The sequence below is a fragment of the Trachurus trachurus genome (assembly GCF_905171665.1).
Source record: "Trachurus trachurus genome assembly, chromosome: 19".
NCBI classification, from domain to species: Eukaryota; Metazoa; Chordata; class Actinopteri; order Carangiformes; family Carangidae; genus Trachurus; species Trachurus trachurus.
This window is the reverse complement of record NC_139913.1, coordinates 4,525,798-4,545,653: the sequence shown is the minus strand read 5'-3', so window position 1 is coordinate 4,545,653 and position 19,856 is coordinate 4,525,798. Positions and strand designations below refer to the sequence as shown.

The window sequence follows — 19,856 nt, the reverse complement described above, 5'->3', positions numbered from 1 at the left end:
TCTTTATATTTTCTATCTCTAAACACAATAAATGACAACATCAACGTGACCTTATTACTGGTTTATTTACAATATGAAATGAGATTTAAAGCTGCTCCTGGATGTTCTACAGGTTCTTTTCACAGATCCATCTGTAAGCTGTCTTACAGGAGCTGTCCATCCAGGACATCAGCGCGTCTTCACTGGTGTCCATGTGTCCACAGTCTTCTCCCAGAGGGTCGTCCAGCTTCCAGTCATCAGGCTCATTCGCCATTCCCGGTCTGCTCAGCCAGAACCTGCAAGACAATTGGGAGATGAGCAGCTGTCAATCACTACAGACATCCCTCATTATCATTCACTGCAAAAACTCAAAATGTTTCCAAGAATATTTGTCTTATTTCTTGTCAAAATGTCTAATTTCTGGTCAAAACTAATCTCTTTCCACTTAAAAAAAGATTCATCACCTAAAAATCAACTTTTTTTAGACAGTTTTCACTTGTTTCAAACTAATTTTCACTTGAAATAAGTAGAAAAATCTAAGTTTTTTGTGCTTATAATAAGAAAGAAAAACTTGCCCCACTATCAGATTATTTCAAGTGAAAATATGCTTGAAAGAAGTAAAAAAAAAAAGTGTCTAAAAACAAGCTACTTTTTAATGTGACGAGTCTTATTTTAAGTATAATGAGATTTGTTTTGACTAGAAATAACATTTTGACTAGAAATAAGACAAATATTCCTGGTAAGATTTTGAGTTTTTGCAGTGTTTATTTCATTTTTAGGCCACTCGGGGGCAGTAGAAACTTGACTTACCGCACATCTGGATTGACTTTGCTCCCGTCCACCCAGCGCCAGTCGCCTTCCTCCTCAGCGTCGGTCATCCCGATCCACATCCGGGTGCCGCCCTGATCCACTGCCCGGCTGCCATCAAAAACAAACTCCTAGAAAGATAAAGAAAGATTATTCCAGTGTTCATTTTTAATTGCAATACAGCTGTCACATGGTGTCTCCTGGTTTTTGTCCTCTACCTGTTCTTGTTGACTGTTAACGATGAGCAGGTCGCCCCCTTGTGTCCGACACCAGGCTCTGCTGGAGCTCCAGCTCAGCATGCGAGAGGAGAAGTAGTAACACTTGGTTTCAAACAGTCTCCAGCTGTCCTGACACTTTTTGCAGATTCGCTCTGTGGAGAAAATGAAATGGCATGTTGGTGGAAACAAATCCGTCGTGCATCTATGTGCATGTTTTTTGCACTTGACCGATAAAAATTCAGATTTGAGTTGTGAGTTTGATAGAATGTTTTTGATGCACCACATGAGTCCAGATGTGTTTAAAGAGATAGTTTCACTCATTATCTACTCACCCTCATGTCGACTAAGGGCTGGGAGAAGTTTCAGAGTCCTCCGTGCCTTCTCTGAGTTACGGGGGGTCCGCGCAGCAGTATTTGTCCATATAATGGTTGTGAATGGGGCTCACTTTTCTTCATCCAAAAAACATCCAAATACCTCCATAGTGCTCGTCTGTAATGTCCCTCTTGTATTGAAGCCCCGACATGAGAAATTGTTCCACTGGTCAGTGCAAGACACAGGAAGAGCAGCGAACCAAGACACTGGGAGCTTCCGCTACAAACAAGCTTAAAATATAGACTTATTTAATTTTTTTCGGAACAATTTCTCATGTCGGGGCTTCAATACAAGAGGGACATTACAGACGAGCACTATGGAGGTATTTGGATGTTTTTTGGTGTGTCTTTTTGGACGAAGAAAAGTGAGCCCCATTCACAACCATTATATGGACAAATACTGCTGCGCGGACCCCCCTGTAACTCAGAGAAGCCACGGAGGACTCTGAAATTTGAATTTTGGGTGAACTATCCCTTTAAGGTGTTAACAGTTCACTGATTATAAGGAATAATCTGACATAAAACCATCCGAGAAAAATGAGCCTACTGTACACACATAGTCTGTACTTTGATCAAAGCTTTAATATGATTCCTTGTACCTCTGCTCTTCTGGTTGACCACGGGGCAGTAGAGATCTAAAGAGTGGTACGATGCGTTCGCTGACTTCACGTCCACCATCATCTGCTCCATCTGCTTCGTCCTGTTTCCCTCCTGCTCTGTGGCCTCCTGCCTTTCTCTCACCAGCACCGAGCTCAGGTTCTGGTTTTCTTCTAGCAGCTGCGTCACTTCCTCCTGAAGCTTCTCACACTCGTCCTCTGAGAAAACTCCGGTCCTTTCGTTCAGATTTTGAATTTCCTCTTGAAACCTGTCCTTGGTTTCTGCGAGCTCTCGGCTCTTCTCCTTCTCTTGAAGCAGCTCCTCCCTCAGGAGGCCGTTGGTCTCAGACAGCTGTTGTTTCTCCTCCTGCAGCCGAGTGTTGACAATCCCCAGATGTTTGATAGTTTCAGACATGTTCAGCTTCTTTTCCTGCTGCTCAGACGAGAACTGGACCAGTCGTTCGTGTTCTTGCGTCAGCTGTGTGATCCTAGAGGTCAGATTCTCAATTTGCTCCATTAACTCGCTGTTTTCCAAACTCAAGCTGAGATTGATGGACTGGAGTTGAGCTGAAGTCCTGTTGAGGAGTTCGGTTTGTTCTTCCAGTCGAGCACTGCGCTCCTCTAAGATCTCGTTGTCTTCTCTCAGGTCGTTGTTGACCTGAGCGAGAGTGAGGTAGCTGTCACTCATGTTCTGGAAATCAAAGAGGCTTTTCCATTCTCCCGTGTCGTCCGACTCGTTATTATCTGAAAGAAAGACAAAGAACAATTACTTCAAAATAAAAGACAATGTGTTTTTAGGCAAACTTTTTTTTTTTTTTTTTTGATATTCAATGATTTTAATCTCAAAAGTCACAGCTAGGCCTTGAACACTGCAAAAACTCAAAATATTTCCAAGAATATTTGTCTTATTTCTAGTCAAAATGTCTAATTTCTAGTCAAAACAATCTCATTATACTTAAAATAAGACTCATCACATTAAAAGTAGTTTGTTTTTAGACACTTTTTCCTTCTTTCAAGCAAATTTTCACTTGAAATAAGTAGAAAAATCTGATAGTGGAGCAAGTTTTTCTTTCTTATTACAAGCACAAAAAACTTGCTTTCACTGGCAGATTTTTCTACTTATTTCAAGTGAAAATTAGTTTGAAACAAATGAAAATGATCTGAAAACAAGTTCATTTTTAGGTGATGAGTCTTATAGAGTTTAGTTTTTTTTTTTTTTAAGTATATTTTGTGGGCTTTTATTATAGAGTTTAGTTTTGACTAGAAATTAGACATTTTTACAAGAAATAAGACAAATATTCTTGGAAAGATTTTGAGTTTTGCAGTAACAACAAATCCCAGCCAGGTCCATCACTTTTTAGTGTCCCCTGGAAACACTTCCTTTGTGCTGTGGGACCAAATTTGTACCACCCTTTCATCTTTGCATATTTTTCTTTAAATAGCAGTTATTTGAGCTTTCAGGGACACCGTAGGCAGAGTTGGGAAGGTTGGGAAGACAGATATGTTGGAGAAACATTGGGTTTGTCTGGTTGGTTTCATTACGCATTGTCTGCATTGTATTGATATGTGAAACATTCATAATTGGACCCAGCAAAGTGAGGTGTATTGCAAAGAGCATAGGCTCCAGAACGGATCCTTGGGGAACTCCAAAGATAAGATTTTAAAAAATGAAATGAAACCCGGCCATGTGGACATAAATATTTCAAAAGATGTTGAACTACCTCAAATTTAGTGTTTCGGTCTTTTAGTTTGGTTAATGTTGTACTTACACAGGACAGAAAGAGCTGCACACGTCGCAAACAGCAACAGACAAAGTGTTGACAGAGCGACCACTGGACAGAGCTGCTGATGGGGGGTCATCTTTGTTTCTCTGGTCTGGAGGCAAACTGAAGCTTAAAACAAACAGATAACACATTGTAATCTTAGTCATCATCAGTTGTGGATGGTGGGTTTTGTTACAGTTTTTAGTGCAGCTGCAAACTCACATGTCTCTACACTGAGTTCACTTTGTCCAAACTCTTTCCACAGTTGCCCTTAGCCCAGTGAATCACTTTAAAGGGATAGTAGCATTTTTTAAAAGTGGGGTTGTATGATCTACAAATAGCCCCTAAGTACTTTAATTGCAGTAGAAGACTCTCTGCACTCCTTCCGTTAGCAACGCCAGCGCCAGCGCTCACCCTGGGCGGAGGGATACGTGAGTTGGTTAGGTCCAAATAAAATCTGTGTTTTTCCTGCACTTTGAGGGGCTGTAAAAGGGGGGGGGGCTATAAAAATTATATTATAGCAAACAATGGAACTGTGTATTTTTTTCAGGTAAAACCTCTTTTAGGCCGCGAAAATAGGCCGTTTCTTTGGGTCTGTTAACAACACTGTATGTTGTAAATCTCTGGGCAGGGCTATTATGGGCTGGCGTTGCTAACGGGAGGAGTGCAGAGAGTCTTCTACTGCAATTAAAGTACTTAGGGGATATTTGTAGATCATACAACCCCACACAAAAAAAATGCTACTATCCCTTTAATTTACATTGAATTACATTGAAATGTGTATTATAAGGTGATAACATCTTCACAAACTGGTGAATCTGAAGTGAAGGTGTGAAGTTACATGATGTTACTCACAGATTTCCTGCTCCTGCTTGTTGGCTGGAGTCCCTGAGGTCACTCCTTGTGTTGGGTTGTTAATCCAGGGGAACCACTGATGACCGACCATTGTGTCTGTGCAAGAGATTAAAACACACATTTTACCTCTGTGGTTGGACATTTCGTCAAACATTAAAATTGTTTTTTGGGTTGTTTCGCCTTCAAATGTAGAGTTTGTGTTTGTCTGAGATGGTGGAGATACTGTACTGTATGTCAGAAAACAAAGGCCTGGATCAGCCCAGATTTCTCAGACAGATAGATTCAGTGTCGTGTGTCTAGACATCAGACATTTACCAAATACACCAACCAACAGGCAGACAGTGGTTTTCCTGTTATGTATGATAAAAGAGACTCTACAGTCTGTTGCTCAGGCTGCTCTATATGCTCCGACAAGTTTGAGGGAAACTTGTTACTCACACTTTTGGTACAAAAATTTAGATTAAGAATTTAAAATACATCTAAGCCATAAAACAAAAACAAAAAAAAGAATATATATATATATAAAAGTCATCACAAGAACTTCATCTTAAATGCATCACAAAAATTTAGTATGTAACATGTCATACTTTTTCCTCCAACATTTACAGTATCTCAGAACTAAAGTTACTCTACATCTCTGTATTGCACATCAATAATTTCGTTTTATTAACATAATCAATCATTTTCCTTGACTGTAATGCACTATTATAGATTATTAGCAATTATAATACTACATTGTGAGATGATACAGTTCAATCAAGGAGTTTTCTGTTTCCTTATGAGTATTTACTCACTCACAATATCAGGTTTTTGTCTCAATACCAACACCAGGATGTTTCACTACACCTCACTAACCAAACTGAGGTGAAATCACACATTTACTGTTTCACATTGACTAAAAACAGCACATTTTGTTCCTTAAAGACAAATATTTCCTCCCATCCATCCCACATTTATAGATGTATGCATAAACATAACAAGCTGCTGCTGACATCAGGACTCACCTCAGGTATAACGTCGCTCCCAGTGAGTTGTTGTGAATTGTGAGTTGTTGTGTCTTTAAAACCTCCTGATGGATGTGTCCAGATGCTCCAGGAAGCGACTGCCAGGCTGCGTGAAGCAGCTCCAGCTCCTTTATAACCCTCTGCTCCCCTGCTGCTTCGCTTCACACAGGTGGAGATCTACAGCACTGTCATAATGGCCTGTTGTGTGTTTGATGTCACCTTATCTGCCCCCAGAACAATGGACGATGAGGGGTTGATTGTGTGTCGCTGTTTGGCTTCTGACTCATGAGATTAATGATCTGTTTGATGTTTGTTGGAGGAGATCTGTTAAAAAGTTTGGATTTTAGATTGAAGTGGCACTGTGCTGCAGTGTCTAGTATCAACCAGCAGGTGGTGGTGTTTCCTTTGGCACTGTACAGTTTGCTGCAGTAAATGACTGTAAGTATAATATAATATAATATAATCATCTAAAACAGCTCTATTAATTCAGCCTGGAGAAAAAAAATCAAAACATATTATCTTCACTATCTGGAGTTTCTAATGTTTTATTTTTTTGTCCAAACATTAAGAGGGAGGAAATGGTAGAGACATAATTTAATAACGAATCACAAGCAGTTGAAACTGGTCACTGCTGCTGCTTTCAGAGCGACTTCATCCTTCATCCCCCAGCCTACCTGTTTTTAAAACACGTCTTAAAACATGCTTTTATTCCTTGGCTTTCAACACAGTTTGAGACCCAAACACGTCAGCTTTTAAGCTCTTATATTTCACTTAATGTTTACTTTATTCATTTTTATGTCTGTGTAAAGCACTTTGGTCAACTTGGTTGTTTTTAAATGTGCTCTTATAAATAAAATGGATTGGATCCCTGCACACGAGACAGTACAGATGTGGTCTGTGGTTCCCTGATGGTGGAAAAAGCTACTGAATCTTTTCTAGGGCAATAAAGGCAGGTTTATTTGTATAGACCATTTTTACAAACACTCTGTCTCAAAAGGCTTTTACACAGCATCATGACAACATCCTCTGCTCTTAGACCCTCACATCCACTGAGGAAAAGACAAGAAAGACAGAGATTAACCTAACTATAAACTATTATATTGTTTAAAATGTAAAGAGAATGTGTCATCTGTAACTTTATGTCTTTTGGAGATAATTTCATCATCCATTTATTGAACCTTTGCAGGCTACTAAATTCAACTAAATTCAACAGCATGGGAACAACCAAGTCCTGTACTTTTGGGTAAAACCCTGACAGGGAGTGATTTTTTTTTTCTTATATCTTCTGCATAAATGGATAATTTCACCTTTTTAAATCTATAAAATGCCTTTCCTGTTTCAACACAGCATTGCCCCTGTAGTGTTTAAATATAGGCTGTCCCAGTTAGAAGTGGAAGAACTGTAGGTGTGAAGCCGATCGCAGCACAGTAATCACATCTTTACACAAAGGATCTTGGGTGTTTATTAGATCCGACGGAGAGATTTTCTGATACAGTGAAAATGTCAAACATGCTGCTATCAGCAGGACATGCGGTGTCAACAGAGGCTGTTTAGATAAGAGCAACAATGGTGTGTGTCTGCAGGGAGACTCACCTCCTGTGTCTGTTGAAAAAACCCCAAAGTGAGTCATTTACAGGGAAAATGTGTGAAGGAGGAAATGCAGACCATCATTATTTTATAACAGTCAGTTTCCTCTAATGCCAAACCTTTGAACTGATGGCCCCTAATTCTAACAGATAATGACAGATTATATGTTAAAGAGTATTTGCTGCTGTTCATCCTTAAATCACAAAAGCAAATAAACTATAACTTGTCAATATGTTGACTTTGAGCAGTTTGGCTCATTAAGTTTAGGTTTTAAAACATCAATGAAATGTTCTGGGTGACTTATGACATTTTGCGAACGTGCAAGCCAGACTGGATATGTGTTGCAGATATCTGTAATTCAGTTTTGCCTAGTCAAAAAGAATATTTCCGATATCTGCAACTACATTCTTCCTATCTAAAATTGTTATTTCAGATATCCACAACTACGTTCTTCCTAGGAAAAATGACGTCACTTTTGCCTTTCATGTGTATGGGGTTTGTCATTACAGATATTTATAATTCAGTTGCAGATATCCGCTATGTGAATTACAGATATCTGTAACTGACTTACGACTAGTACTAATTCCAGTTTGAGATATCTACAATTTGATTCTGACTAGTCATAATTCCAGTTCAAGATATCTTTAATTCAACTCAATTAAAGATATCTACATGTCCCTTTTCAGATATCTTAAATTAAGTTTTGACTATAGGCGAAATTAAGTTGTAGATATCTGTAAATGGAATTATGACTAGTCAAAATGATGTTGAAGATATCTCAAAAAACTGCAATTAGTAATAGTCGTAATTCAGTTACAGATATCCGTAATTCACATAGCGGATATCTGCAACTGAATTGTAGATATCTGTAATGACAAACCCCATACACATGAATGGCAAATGTGACGTCATTTGTCCTAGGAAGAACGTAGTTGTGGATATCTGAAATGTTCTTTTTGACTAGAGGCAAAACTGAATTACAGATATCTTGAATGAAAAATCCAACTATTCAAAATGTAGTTACGACAAGTCAGAAAGACGTTGTTGATATCTACAATGTTAATTCCGGATAGTCAAACTTACTGTATAGCTTTTAAATGTTAAAGCCGCTTGCCATAGTAATAGCAACAGAGTTTTGATGAACCACGAAACTGTTGTGACCGTTACACATCTCCACACACACACACAGTAGAGAAAGTTAGAAAAACTGAAAACAACTGAAGCTTTGTCTGAGAGGTCAGTTGTGTGTCACTGTGTTGGTTTAACACACCCACCCACCCACACACACACACACACACACACACACACACACACACACACACACACACACACACACACACACACACACACACACACACACACACACACACACACACACACACACACACACACAGAGAGAGAAAGAGGAGAAGGAGTTACACCCATAGGTGGCCAGAAACTGGATTGAATGAGGGGTGTGATGGTGTGAAGAGAAAACTGTGATTTTTCTCTGACCTGGTTTTTAAGGAAATTATGAGTGTGTGTGAGTTTCATTCCAGTGCATACAGAGGACAAGCAGAGTAGGTGCGAGGGAGACTCTGTGCTAATGGATTCTCCTCCTCCTCCTCCTCTTATCTCCAGCGTCCTTTACGACCCAGCAGTCTTCACAAAGACAGACACACACACACACACACAAACACAGTGTTACCAGGAACCACAGCGATTTGAGTGGACATACTTTTCTTTGAAACACTAACCCAACATCGCTTTTTTTCCTCTGCTGTTTACACACTTGTGGTTTCTGCACGTGTCGTGTTATGATGCAAACATATATGTTGCGATGATACCAGCTTAACAATATTGCGTCCTGTGCCAACCACACAAAAACTAAGAAATAGACAACAATATGGACTGGATTTCTTATTCTGTATGTGATAGGCTATAGCACTAATTGTTTTGATTTTATAATTTATTTCTTTATATGACATGTTAGAAGGTGTCTGCGCCAGAAACAGAGCCAACACAGGTATCAATATCCCTGTTCTTATTGAAAAGTTTATTAAAAATTCAATAAAAATGTAAATGACAACAAACAAGAGGATTGTGATAAAATAACAAACTGATTCAGATTTGTGTGTAAATAAACACTGTAGGTACATATCATTCTCCAGACTTTATCACATTATATTTTATAGATTTAACAATATTACATATTTTAGTGTATAAATACAGTAAATACCACAATGTACTGAAACCAGAGGATGTTTCACTTCTTCTTGTCTTAGAATCTCAGAGCTTCATATTTTAGACAAGACACTTGGCAGCGGTTTGAGTTCGGCCCTTTTCCTGTTTCCATGTGACAACAACACCTCTCAGCACAAAGTCTGTACGAACTGGTTCAAATGCCCTCATCTAGAATAAATGCATGTTTTGAAATGACATACAGTATTCAAGTCACATTAGGATGTCCACATACTTTATACTGTATAGCTGTGTAGTGTTCAAAAGTGTCTGTGGGTTCAAACCATCAGACTGCAACTGAGATTAAAAATGTGATTTCATATGTGCATCCTGTGTTACTGAATCATGACTTGTACTATGAAGCCACAGCTCACTTAGCTTAAGACTTAGCTTAGGCATTAAGACCTTTGGAGTGGCAGCTGCTAAAATATATATACGTATAATTCTTGAGAAGGTGAGAAAATCACAGTTCAAATCCAGTTGTTTTATGTTATTATCATTAATCATTATTGTTATTATTATTAATAACAAAATAAAGTAACTATGAGACATATAGAAACAGGAAGACTGACATACTTTCCCCCCCTAAAACAGCAAACTGTGTGTGGTTAGTTGGCAGCTGTAATTTATATAGGCTACAGGTGTGTCGTGGTGTCACACACACACACACACGCGCGCGCGCGCACGCACGCACGCACGCACGCACACACACACACACACACAGAGAATTTTCACTTCACTTAATCAGTCATCTTGTTATGCTGTGGGTTTTCGTTCGTGCCCGTTTCTTACAGCTGTTGGGGCATTCATTTATCTAAATTATTATTAGGCCTATTTGTTAAATGCTATTCTTCAAGGGCCACAGGCAAAAAAAAAGAAAGAAAAGGCACCAACAATTCTCATTGTATTTTTTTCTCACTTGTTAAGTACTTTTGCTAATGCTGAATGCAGGTCAAGGGAATATAATGTTATAAGAACAATGACTAAAATTTAGTCCATAACAAAAGACATCAGAGAAGACTTGAAAAGAACGTGTAAGAAAGAAAGTGTATATTATACATCTCCACTGTGTTTGTTGGGTTTGTGTTTATGTGTGTTTGTTTATGTCAAATAAAAAAATTGTTAAAAAAAACAACAAAAAACACCATTTTAACATTCATACACTACAGGTACACGCTAGCAGTTTCCCCCTGTTTACAGTCTTTATGCTAAGCTAAGCTAACCAGCAGGTGCAGGTCTATCGTCACTCACTCTTGGACTTTACTTTTCCAGACCACCAGATGGACCAGGATGGGGATGAGGCCCACTGGGAGGAGCGTGAGGGCGATGACCACGCCATGAGGGGCATCCTGAAACTGGAGCTCCTCCTCCTCATTGGTGCAGTTCTCAAAGTAGTAGGAGTGGATGAGGAGGAAGAAGTCTTGAGTGCTGGGGCTTGGATAATAGCAGCCGAGGACAAATGACACATACTCCACGCAATGTATCAGGTCACTGTAATGTCTGTAAAAGATAAATAAAACCACAGAGTTAAAAACCTTTAGATGGTTTTGTGAAACACACAACTTAACTCACTTGTGGTGAAAATGTTTCCTGTTTTAACATATAGGCTAGTAGCTAGCTACTGAGCATAAATGGTTGAGACTGAGGCTCACACTCATTTAAACCTGGATTTCCTCTGAGGCTGAAGAGGCCCCCGACTTGTTGATGTCTACTTCCCAGTGCCAGTTGTAATGGGCTTTCACACATAGACACAACTTGCAACAACTTAAAGCAGAAGTGAGTGATATATTTGTGTTAATATAAGTCTTAAATAGTTATATCTTCCGACAGCAATCACCTACATAGAGTGTTTGGACTGAATCACGGGTCTCTCAGTCCCTCTGCTCTGCTCTGAGCCGAGGAGAAAACATTTATCGTATCCTACAGTTTTTATCCAATGAGGAGAGAGAACGGCATGCAGGGCTGTGTGTGCAGCCAAGGAACGCCGTGAATGTGGTGACGTAGGGACGAGGACTGTTATGGTGCGTTCAAGGAAACTCGTATTTTTCCGACTGTGAAGTCGTACCAGTTCGATCTGGTACGAGTTCACCGGTCGGAAGTTACGAGTGGCCGTTATAGTGACTTTCACCGGTAAAACAGGTCGGAAAAACACGAGTGGGTTGCCTGGAACGCTACAAAGTCGTGAGTTGTGACTTGAAGCTGTAATTTACGATTTCAAAAGCCTGCCTGGAACGCAGCATTAGCGAAAACGACCGGATCACTCACTTCTGCTTTAAATGATATGGCTGGGCTGGTCATAATCTTTCCAAAAGCAGCCAGATGTTGTAGGTTTTACTAAGTGCCTAGAGAATGTTTTCAGAGGCAGTTTTGACTCCTGAAGCCAGGACAATGTGGGATTAGCTACCACTAAATTAGTTTGGCTGTCTCTTCAAGAAGTGGTTGGAGATGTTGCATTGTAAATTTACTAAGCTGTGGTTTTTGGTGTAAACCTGTACTTCCAACACCTAGACCTCTGTGGAGTCGGGCCCCGGTGAGGTTAAACCAAGGGTTGTCGGTCTGAGAAGTGAAGCTCACTTCCGCGTTCAAAAAGCTGCAATCCCCTCGGCTGTCGCTGGGGGCTGGCTCCAGAAGGGAGCAACTCCAATCGAGCCCCATGTTAAAATAGCCGATTTTACAGCTTTAAAAAACATATTTACAGCCTGGTACATTTTATTTTTTTGGTCTCAACCGATAGTTTCTACCCCCGCACACACTCTGAGGCGGGTGAATTTTTTTTAAACTCTACCGTTTTACTATTATTAGGTTTAAAGTTCTGGCCAATTAGAGCGCGGAAACGTTGAGTGACAGGTCCGGAGACCGCTGCTTCGAGGCCAGTGGGCGGGCCCTCGGCCGGCCAACGGCCGCACCGCTCCAAATATGGCAAGTAGAATCCAACATGGCGCGGCTCAAACCCCCGTAGCAGAGCGATACTATCGCTCTGCCCCGTAGTAGCGGCACAAAACAGACTCCCCCAAACCAATGGGTGACGTCACGGGTGCTACGTCCATTCTTTTTACAGTCTATGGGTTAAACCTGCAGCCGATCTGGTTTAACTGAGGTTTACATGGCAAGGTAAACAGAGAAACACCAAGCAGGGACACAGTATCTCATGTTATCAGAATCTTAATGCCATTTTATAGCCTACTTAAATCTATTATGTCTGAATTTGTAAAATGTTCTCATCATGTATGTCTTCTTTAGCTATTATTATTATTATTAACATCTGTTTTCTTCTTCTTCTTAGAAGTAGTAGGCTACTGTACAATTTTGCTGTTGCAGCCATTTTGCCACCATTGTTCCTCCTCAGATGAGTGAAACAGCGCCCCTCTGGGTTGTGACGCCTGGTGAATGTAAGTCAATAGTGTGTGGTCAAAGGTGGTATTGCAGCCGAGGCCGTTAGTCACGTCTATGGTCACGTCACGTCACGTCAATATATATATGACGTCAACAGCGGCACAGGTAAAGTTAAGAAAAACAAAACACCGTCGTATTAAATCGTTACCATGCGGTCTATGTCACCTGCTGCCTAACCGACAGACGGAAGGAAGAAACTGGAGAGTGAATAATGAAGCAAACTGGTCGAAGTGTGTCCTCAAGAAAACCGTTAGAAAGGTTTGATAAGTTTGGTTAGCAAGGAGAGTTAACGTTAGCTCGGTTCGGTTAGCAGGACGTCACAACAGGACAGGACGTTAACGGACATGGACCTCTTCGCCTTCCAGACGGAAAAGAAACGAGGATTTCGACACCAAATGTGAGTCAGAAACAACCACTGTAGTGCACGCCCGCGCATGTGTGTGTGTCTTTAGTGTTACTTGGACTTTCCCTCCTAACCTTCCGTTTATATGGAACCAAAGACGGTTTGCTAGCGTAGAACTAACGGCATAGGTACTAGGCTCCATGTTGCACGCATAGACTGTAAAAGGTTGCACGGTATCACTCCACCAGCAGCTGATCCAAACAGCTGATAGGCGGAGTGATACAGCGCGTAACGGAGCCTGTGAGTTGGTTAGTTCCAGATAAACATTTTTTTTTCTGACCAGTTGATGAACTGAAAATGTACAACGTGCTGCACTTAAAGCAGAAGTAAGCGATCCGGTCGTTTTGGCTAATGCTGCGTTCCAGGCAGGCTTTTGAAACCGTAAATTACAGCTTCAAGTCACGACTTACGACTTTGTAGCGTTTCAGGCAACCCACTCGTGTTTTTCCGACCTGTTTTACCGGTGAAAGTCACTATAACGGCCACTCGTAACTTCTGACCCGTGAACTCGCACCAGATCGAACTGGTACGACTTCACAGGTCGGAAAAACACGAGTTACGGGCTGCCTTGAACGCACCATAACAGTCCTCGTCGCTACGTCACCACATTCACGGCGTCCCTTGGCTGCACACACAGCCCTGCATGCCGTTCCTCTCTCCTCATTGGATAAAACATGTAGGATACGAGAAAAGTTTTCTCCTCCAGAGTGACTGACAGACCCGTGTTTCGGTCCAAACACTCTATGTAAGTGATTGATGTCGGAAGATATAACTATTTAAGACTTATATTAACACAAATATATTGCTTACTTCTGCTTTAAATGGGTGTATTATTTTCTGATGGAACTTCTTGAGTCAAGTAACGGCGCATTTTATTGTCAGTAATGGTAACGGTGTTGTAACGGGAAACAGTAACTTTTTGATTACTCGTTTCTGAAAAAAATAGTGCCGTTCGCCGTTATTTTACAACGTCTTTATTCTCATCACTGATGTCTTTCTCTTGTTGTCTCTGTTGGTATTTAAATATCCCGCCATATTGTTTTCCCGGTGTGTTTGACTGGTTGCTGCTGTGTCGCTGCTCTCCATGTTGTCTGTGGCTTGACAGCTGAGCAGCTTTATGGACTGTTTCCTCAAAGCTGTGTGCTGCTATCTTCTGAGTAACATGTCAGCAAGTCGTGTATTTGATGCCAGATTTGATATTATTATTTTATTTGAGTACCGGTAATCGATTTACTCATGAAACTTTACATACAGTATTAGCATCTGCTCCTGCTCGGCCTGACTCAGCTTTACATTATTCAAATTTGCATGTAGCCTACACTTTTGACGAGAAAACAGGATATCGGAGAACGATTTTCAGACTTTTTTATATTTTATTTTTATTAAACACTTATGAATGAATTGAGAACAGACAATAATCAGTAGTAGCAGCTGACACATAACCTAATTATATTAAATGTATAGCTTCCTGTGTCTTGTATGCATATGTATAAGAAATTGCAATTTTTTTTATTATTATAGCCTATTATATTGTATCCTGTTTCTGAATCTAGAACCTTAATTGTTTTTGGTTGTTTTTCTCCAAAAATGGTTAAGTGGCACATTGTCCTACTTCATACTTTATTTCTAGATGACCTGTTAGACTTTCAGTGTTAATTTTGGTCGCTGTGGTATTAATGGCCCAGTTTTAAGTTGTAACCTATCCTCCTGGTGATGCAAGTGTTGGAACAGATTTTTATTTTAGTTCAAAGAACTGTATGTAAGAAGTGTACAGCAAGTAATAATATAATCACTCAATATGTCACTAGAGAGTAAAGAATCATGTTTTTGAAATACTGATGTAACTGACAACAATACTACAGCCAGAATATTTGCATATAAAAATGTTATTTGCAGCCTGAAAATCGTGTTTATGTTTTGATTTTGTGTTTTGGCCTGTTGCGCTCTCTTCCAATCACAGCGTCAGTGGCATTTTGGCCTCCCGGTTGCCAGTTAACAGGGTTCCTACGCAAGTATGGAAAGTATGGAAAAGTATGGAATTTGATTTGATACATTTCCAGGTCTGGAAAAGTGTGGAAAATGGAAATTATTGTATGGAAATTTAATACTTATCTGGGTTTGGTCTTATCTGAAGTTGTCTGAGTTAATTATTTTTGTATGCGCTAATTGTACCTATAGCTAGTTACATTGGCATACACATTCAGAATAATGAAAACAAATTATTAATTGCATGACTTTTATTATATAATGCACAACTATTTACTCAAATATCACAAATAATTAGAATTTTTTTTACCGAGAAGTCTGGAAATTATGGTCTGGAAAAAGTATGGAATTTGGAAATTTCAAATATGTAGGAACCCTGAGTTAAGCTACCACTGAGCTGCGGCTACGGCTGAGAGATAAAGCGATCTTCAATTGAGATGGCAAAAAAAAAAAATTGAATCGATTTTCGATTATCGGCTATGGTCATATTTCCTTGATATCACACGGGAGAACTAAGCGGCTTGTCCCTCGGCCGTCTGGTACACCGCCTCCTGTCCTGAGCAGATGGTTTGTTGGAGCTGCAGCTAAAGCAGAACACGCACTAACCTGACTGTGTGAGTGAGCAGAGCAGAGGTTAACGTGTGGATTTGGTTCTGGCAACCTCGAGCCTGGGGGGCGAGGGGAGGGGAAACAACGCGCTGCTGTGTTTTGAATTTGACTGCAGCAACAGTTTTGGCCACAGTAATTTACATACATCTCCTTTAATGTATTGTTTATTCTTTTGATTATTTTATTTGGTCAATAAAACAACAGACACTAATAATGTTAACTTGGACTCAGGGATGAAATGATTTTAGATTTTAGTGGTCAAAAGTCAGTAAACGTTATGGTTGATTAAAACTGGAGTAGTTGAAGGTGGCACTTGTAGTATGGTAGTTTTCCTTGAAATGAGGTGAATATCCGTCAGCTGTCATTACTCATTTCTCAGTACTGCTATTACTACAATCCTAGTCCTTCTTCAAAAAAACTATGGACATATTATTCAAAACAGAACCGAAAGCAGCGATAAAGAAAAAAACCCAAACAGTATAATGTCAGAAGAACACAGTTATTTCTGGGAATACTCAGCTTGCCGTACTTGGTGAACATTTCCAGACGACACCAGTTTTCTGAGCCGATCTGCCGCATTGCATAGTGAAAATCTTCTTCACAAAATATTATGCTCAAATTTGTCTGCACGTTCAGTGGGCAGTGTCTGGGTGGAATAAACTGCTCCTGATCCTGGAATCTCTCTGCAAAGTAAAGCAAAAGGATGTTTCTGATAGATACACACATGAAGTGGATACTGGATTTACATCAGGCTGAGTCATCGGCCCGGTCTCGCATGTTACTTAAACCACATAGTCTGCTGCATATTGAGAAATAACTTTCACACAGGAAATTTATGGCACTGATCAGTGTTTCCTTTCGTCATACATCGAATCTCACCGTCATCGTCCATGATAATCGTTTCATTGCTCGGCAGTTTGTCTTCAATCGGATGCATCTCATCTCTCGTACTGGATGTAACATTATCTGGTGACATCGTAACTGCAGGAAGAAGCAAAATGTCTTTACTGCTACGGCTGACTAACACACACACACACACACACACACACATAGAAAATAATACAAGATTTAGTTTGATAGTGTTACTGCCTTGTCAAAACCTTTCAAATACCACCAGATTAGAAAAGTATTCAGAAACCGTTTTGATAATCAACCAATCAATTGTCTTTGTCATTTTTAAAGCAGAAAGTGAAGCAGTCAAATATTCACAGTTTACAGGAAGACACATGCATTAAGATTTGCAGATGTCACCTTTTATGATGAAATGATGAAGATAATTGTTAGTTGCAGCTGTAAATGTCACTGTGAGCAACTGAAACTCAATTTGGCAACTCTTTTATTAATGTATAAATTGTTACAGTATTTTTTTTAAACAGCAATTTTCTTTTCTTTTGTCTTTTATTGATGACAACTTGAATATTTTTGATCTGTTGGGCTAAGAGGAGAAGATGCAATTTTATGAAGTCATGTTGGGCTCAGGGAAACTGTGTTGTATTTCTGACAGATCAAATGATTAATTAAGAAAATACACAAAGAATGAATTTAGTTTAGTTACTTTATTAATATTTATTTATTCAGGACTCAAAAGTGGTCAATGTATAAAAAAAAGTAAGAACAAAGTACTGACATGCTATAATATAGGTCCACAATAAATAAAATAAATTATTGTTTCCCCAAAAGACCAGATATCCTCATCCAGTTCGATTGATTTGATTGTAATGTTTCTTCAATGTTTCACTCAATGTTTCACTCAATGTTTCACTATGTTTCACTTCTATGTTTCACTTCTTCTATGTTTCACTCAATGTTTGGTTCTTCTTTCTTTCTTACCTGTGCCGAACTCTCTCTCAGTCACGTTGGCTGTCTGTGATTCCTCCAGACCTGTGTACACAAATTAAAAAAAGAAAAAGCTCTTTTTTAAAACCCCAACTCATTTTTAAAAGACTCTCACACCAGCTTCTTGTTGTTCGCTGCCTCCAAAACATGTCCTGTCTCTCTTCCTTTCCTCCTCCAGGAATCCCACACTCTGTGAGAACAATGGACGCAAATGGAAACAGGCAGGAAACCAAAAAAAAAAAAAAAAGGTAAAGAGTAAAACATTATCTTAAATCCTATTTTTAAAATATAAGAGAGTGTGAAGTCAGATAGATACCTATGATGAGCAGAGGGAAGAGCAGGAACAGGATCATGGTGGTCAGTGTAGCAGTAACCTCCGAGGCCGGACTGTGACCACAGATGTAATTATGAAGCTCAAGGACTGAGAGCTGAGGGGAAGGAAACCCAGCCCTCTTATCTCAGCACCGTGTGGGTGTGTGTCTCTGTGTGTGTCTGTATGTGTCTGTGTATGTGTGTGTTCATATTAGTTCATATGTTTCAGTAAAGCCAGGTGAAATCCACCGGATAAACAGGCAGAGTGGGATAATCACTAATGTGTGACGATGAAGGCCAAATGAAACTAATTAAAGCGAATGGTAATTTCAATTATCTTCTCAGTCCATCATCAGTAGGAGCCAATGATAGAGTTACTAACACACTGTGGATTTTGATCGTTTCGTTTGTTATCTTGCTCATTGTGCACCAATCTGTGTAAATGTTCAGTTTTCATATAAACTACAGGTAGATTTCATCTTTGTGTGGTTAATTAAAGGAAGTCCTCGCTTATTCCTCTGCCTCTAATGACATAAACACATGGTTTTATGATGATGTATCTTTTAACTGGGAGGGGACTGTCCAGTGTGTGTGTGTGTGTGTGTGTGTGTGTGTGTGTGTGTCTGTGTGCTTGTGTGTGGTTTCCTGCTCCGACTCGGACAGCCATGCAGGCCAGTGAAAAGAAAAACACTTTTAAAGAGCTTCCTCCTTCATTTCCTGTATTGTCAAGTGAAATTTCGCACTGAAAGAAAGGAAACAAGTTGTACTTATGTTTGTGTGTATTTACCTCAGACGCACACAACAGCAACAACCTCCTAAGTGTTGTGTTTGTGTGTGTATGTGTGTGTTGTTAAGTGTAGTCTGGCAGCCATCGCGGTGCCGCCTCGGGAAAACAGGGAGGTTCTCTGTGAATGGAAAGACATTTGGTGAAATTCAGAGTATCCATTCAGTGACGTGTAGCATCCACATACCAGTAATATCATCATAACATACAGTAGCTGCCCCTAAATGATGGCATTTTGCCACTAAAATTTGAGACTGGGCAAGTAAATTTTTCATTTACTAAATTTTTCATTTACTTGCGCATGTGCAACCAGTAAATTTGCCGGGTTTTTATTTTATTTTGAAATGTGGAAGTGGCAACTCAAAGTATCTGTTATCTGTCATTACAGGTGTCAGGACAATGTGTGTGAGGATCGTGAATGAAAAGGAAATGTGAGTATTTGCTTTGCGAGTGGATTTACAGTGTGTCCCTAAATTTTCAAGTTAGTGAGTAAAAAAAACGACTTTATAATAAGTACACACTATTAAGCATTAGTTAAGCATTAATAAATACTGAATTCTTCATTTATAACACATGAATGAGCATTAGTATGTAGTTTATAAATACAGTTAGTGCTTATCAATGATGAGTAAAACATTTTTACTGTTTATAAACTACATACTAATGAGTATTATAAATGATTAGTTCAGTATTTATTAATGCTTAACTAATGCTTAATAGTGTGTACTTATTATAAAGTGTTAACCACAAAAGCCGTGCATCATAACACGTATCACTGTGCTGCTCGTAATTACAACATAAAGCTGTAAGTGTTGATGCAACATTTGTTTAATCTGATTTTTTTTTTTTTTGATCTGTGCAGAGTGCACGCTTTAACATGACCACACACATTCACACTTTCACACCTTAAATGCACACAGCTTTATACACTTGCATGTTAAAGAAGAAGGAAGAGCACACACTCAAAAGAAGAAAAAAGTCTGGAGGTGCTCGGCAAACAAACAGTTAAAAAGAAAAAGAAGCCAACAACACTCAGTGTCCTTCTAATACCTTCAATACCTCACTGCTACAGACAGGCTGATCACACAAACCGGTTTCAACGGTCAGTCTTCGTCAGTGTGTGATGAAAACTG

General features: G+C 39.5%; 2 protein-coding genes across 2 annotated transcripts; both read right to left on the bottom strand.

The window, feature by feature from the left end:
- Positions 1-106: 106 nt before the first annotated feature.
- LOC311003144 (uncharacterized protein) lies at positions 107-4,680 on the bottom strand (the record flags this gene model as incomplete). Its single annotated transcript, XM_083994829.1, has 5 exons — positions 107-275; positions 790-917; positions 1,005-1,156; positions 1,975-2,715; positions 4,590-4,680. 5 exons carry the CDS (start codon positions 4,678-4,680, stop codon positions 107-109), a joined length of 1,281 nt encoding a protein of 426 aa, XP_083850955.1.
- Positions 4,681-9,187: 4,507 nt separating this feature from the next.
- On the bottom strand, positions 9,188-18,034 carry LOC311003143 (receptor activity-modifying protein 3). The gene is made up of 5 exons (XM_083994828.1): positions 17,944-18,034; positions 17,622-17,672; positions 16,671-16,772; positions 16,321-16,474; positions 9,188-10,900 (listed from the first exon to the last, which is right to left on the bottom strand). Exons 1-5 carry the CDS (start codon positions 17,978-17,980, stop codon positions 10,648-10,650), a joined length of 597 nt encoding a protein of 198 aa, XP_083850954.1. The 5' UTR covers positions 17,981-18,034; the 3' UTR covers positions 9,188-10,647.
- Between the last annotated feature and the right edge of the window lie 1,822 nt (positions 18,035-19,856).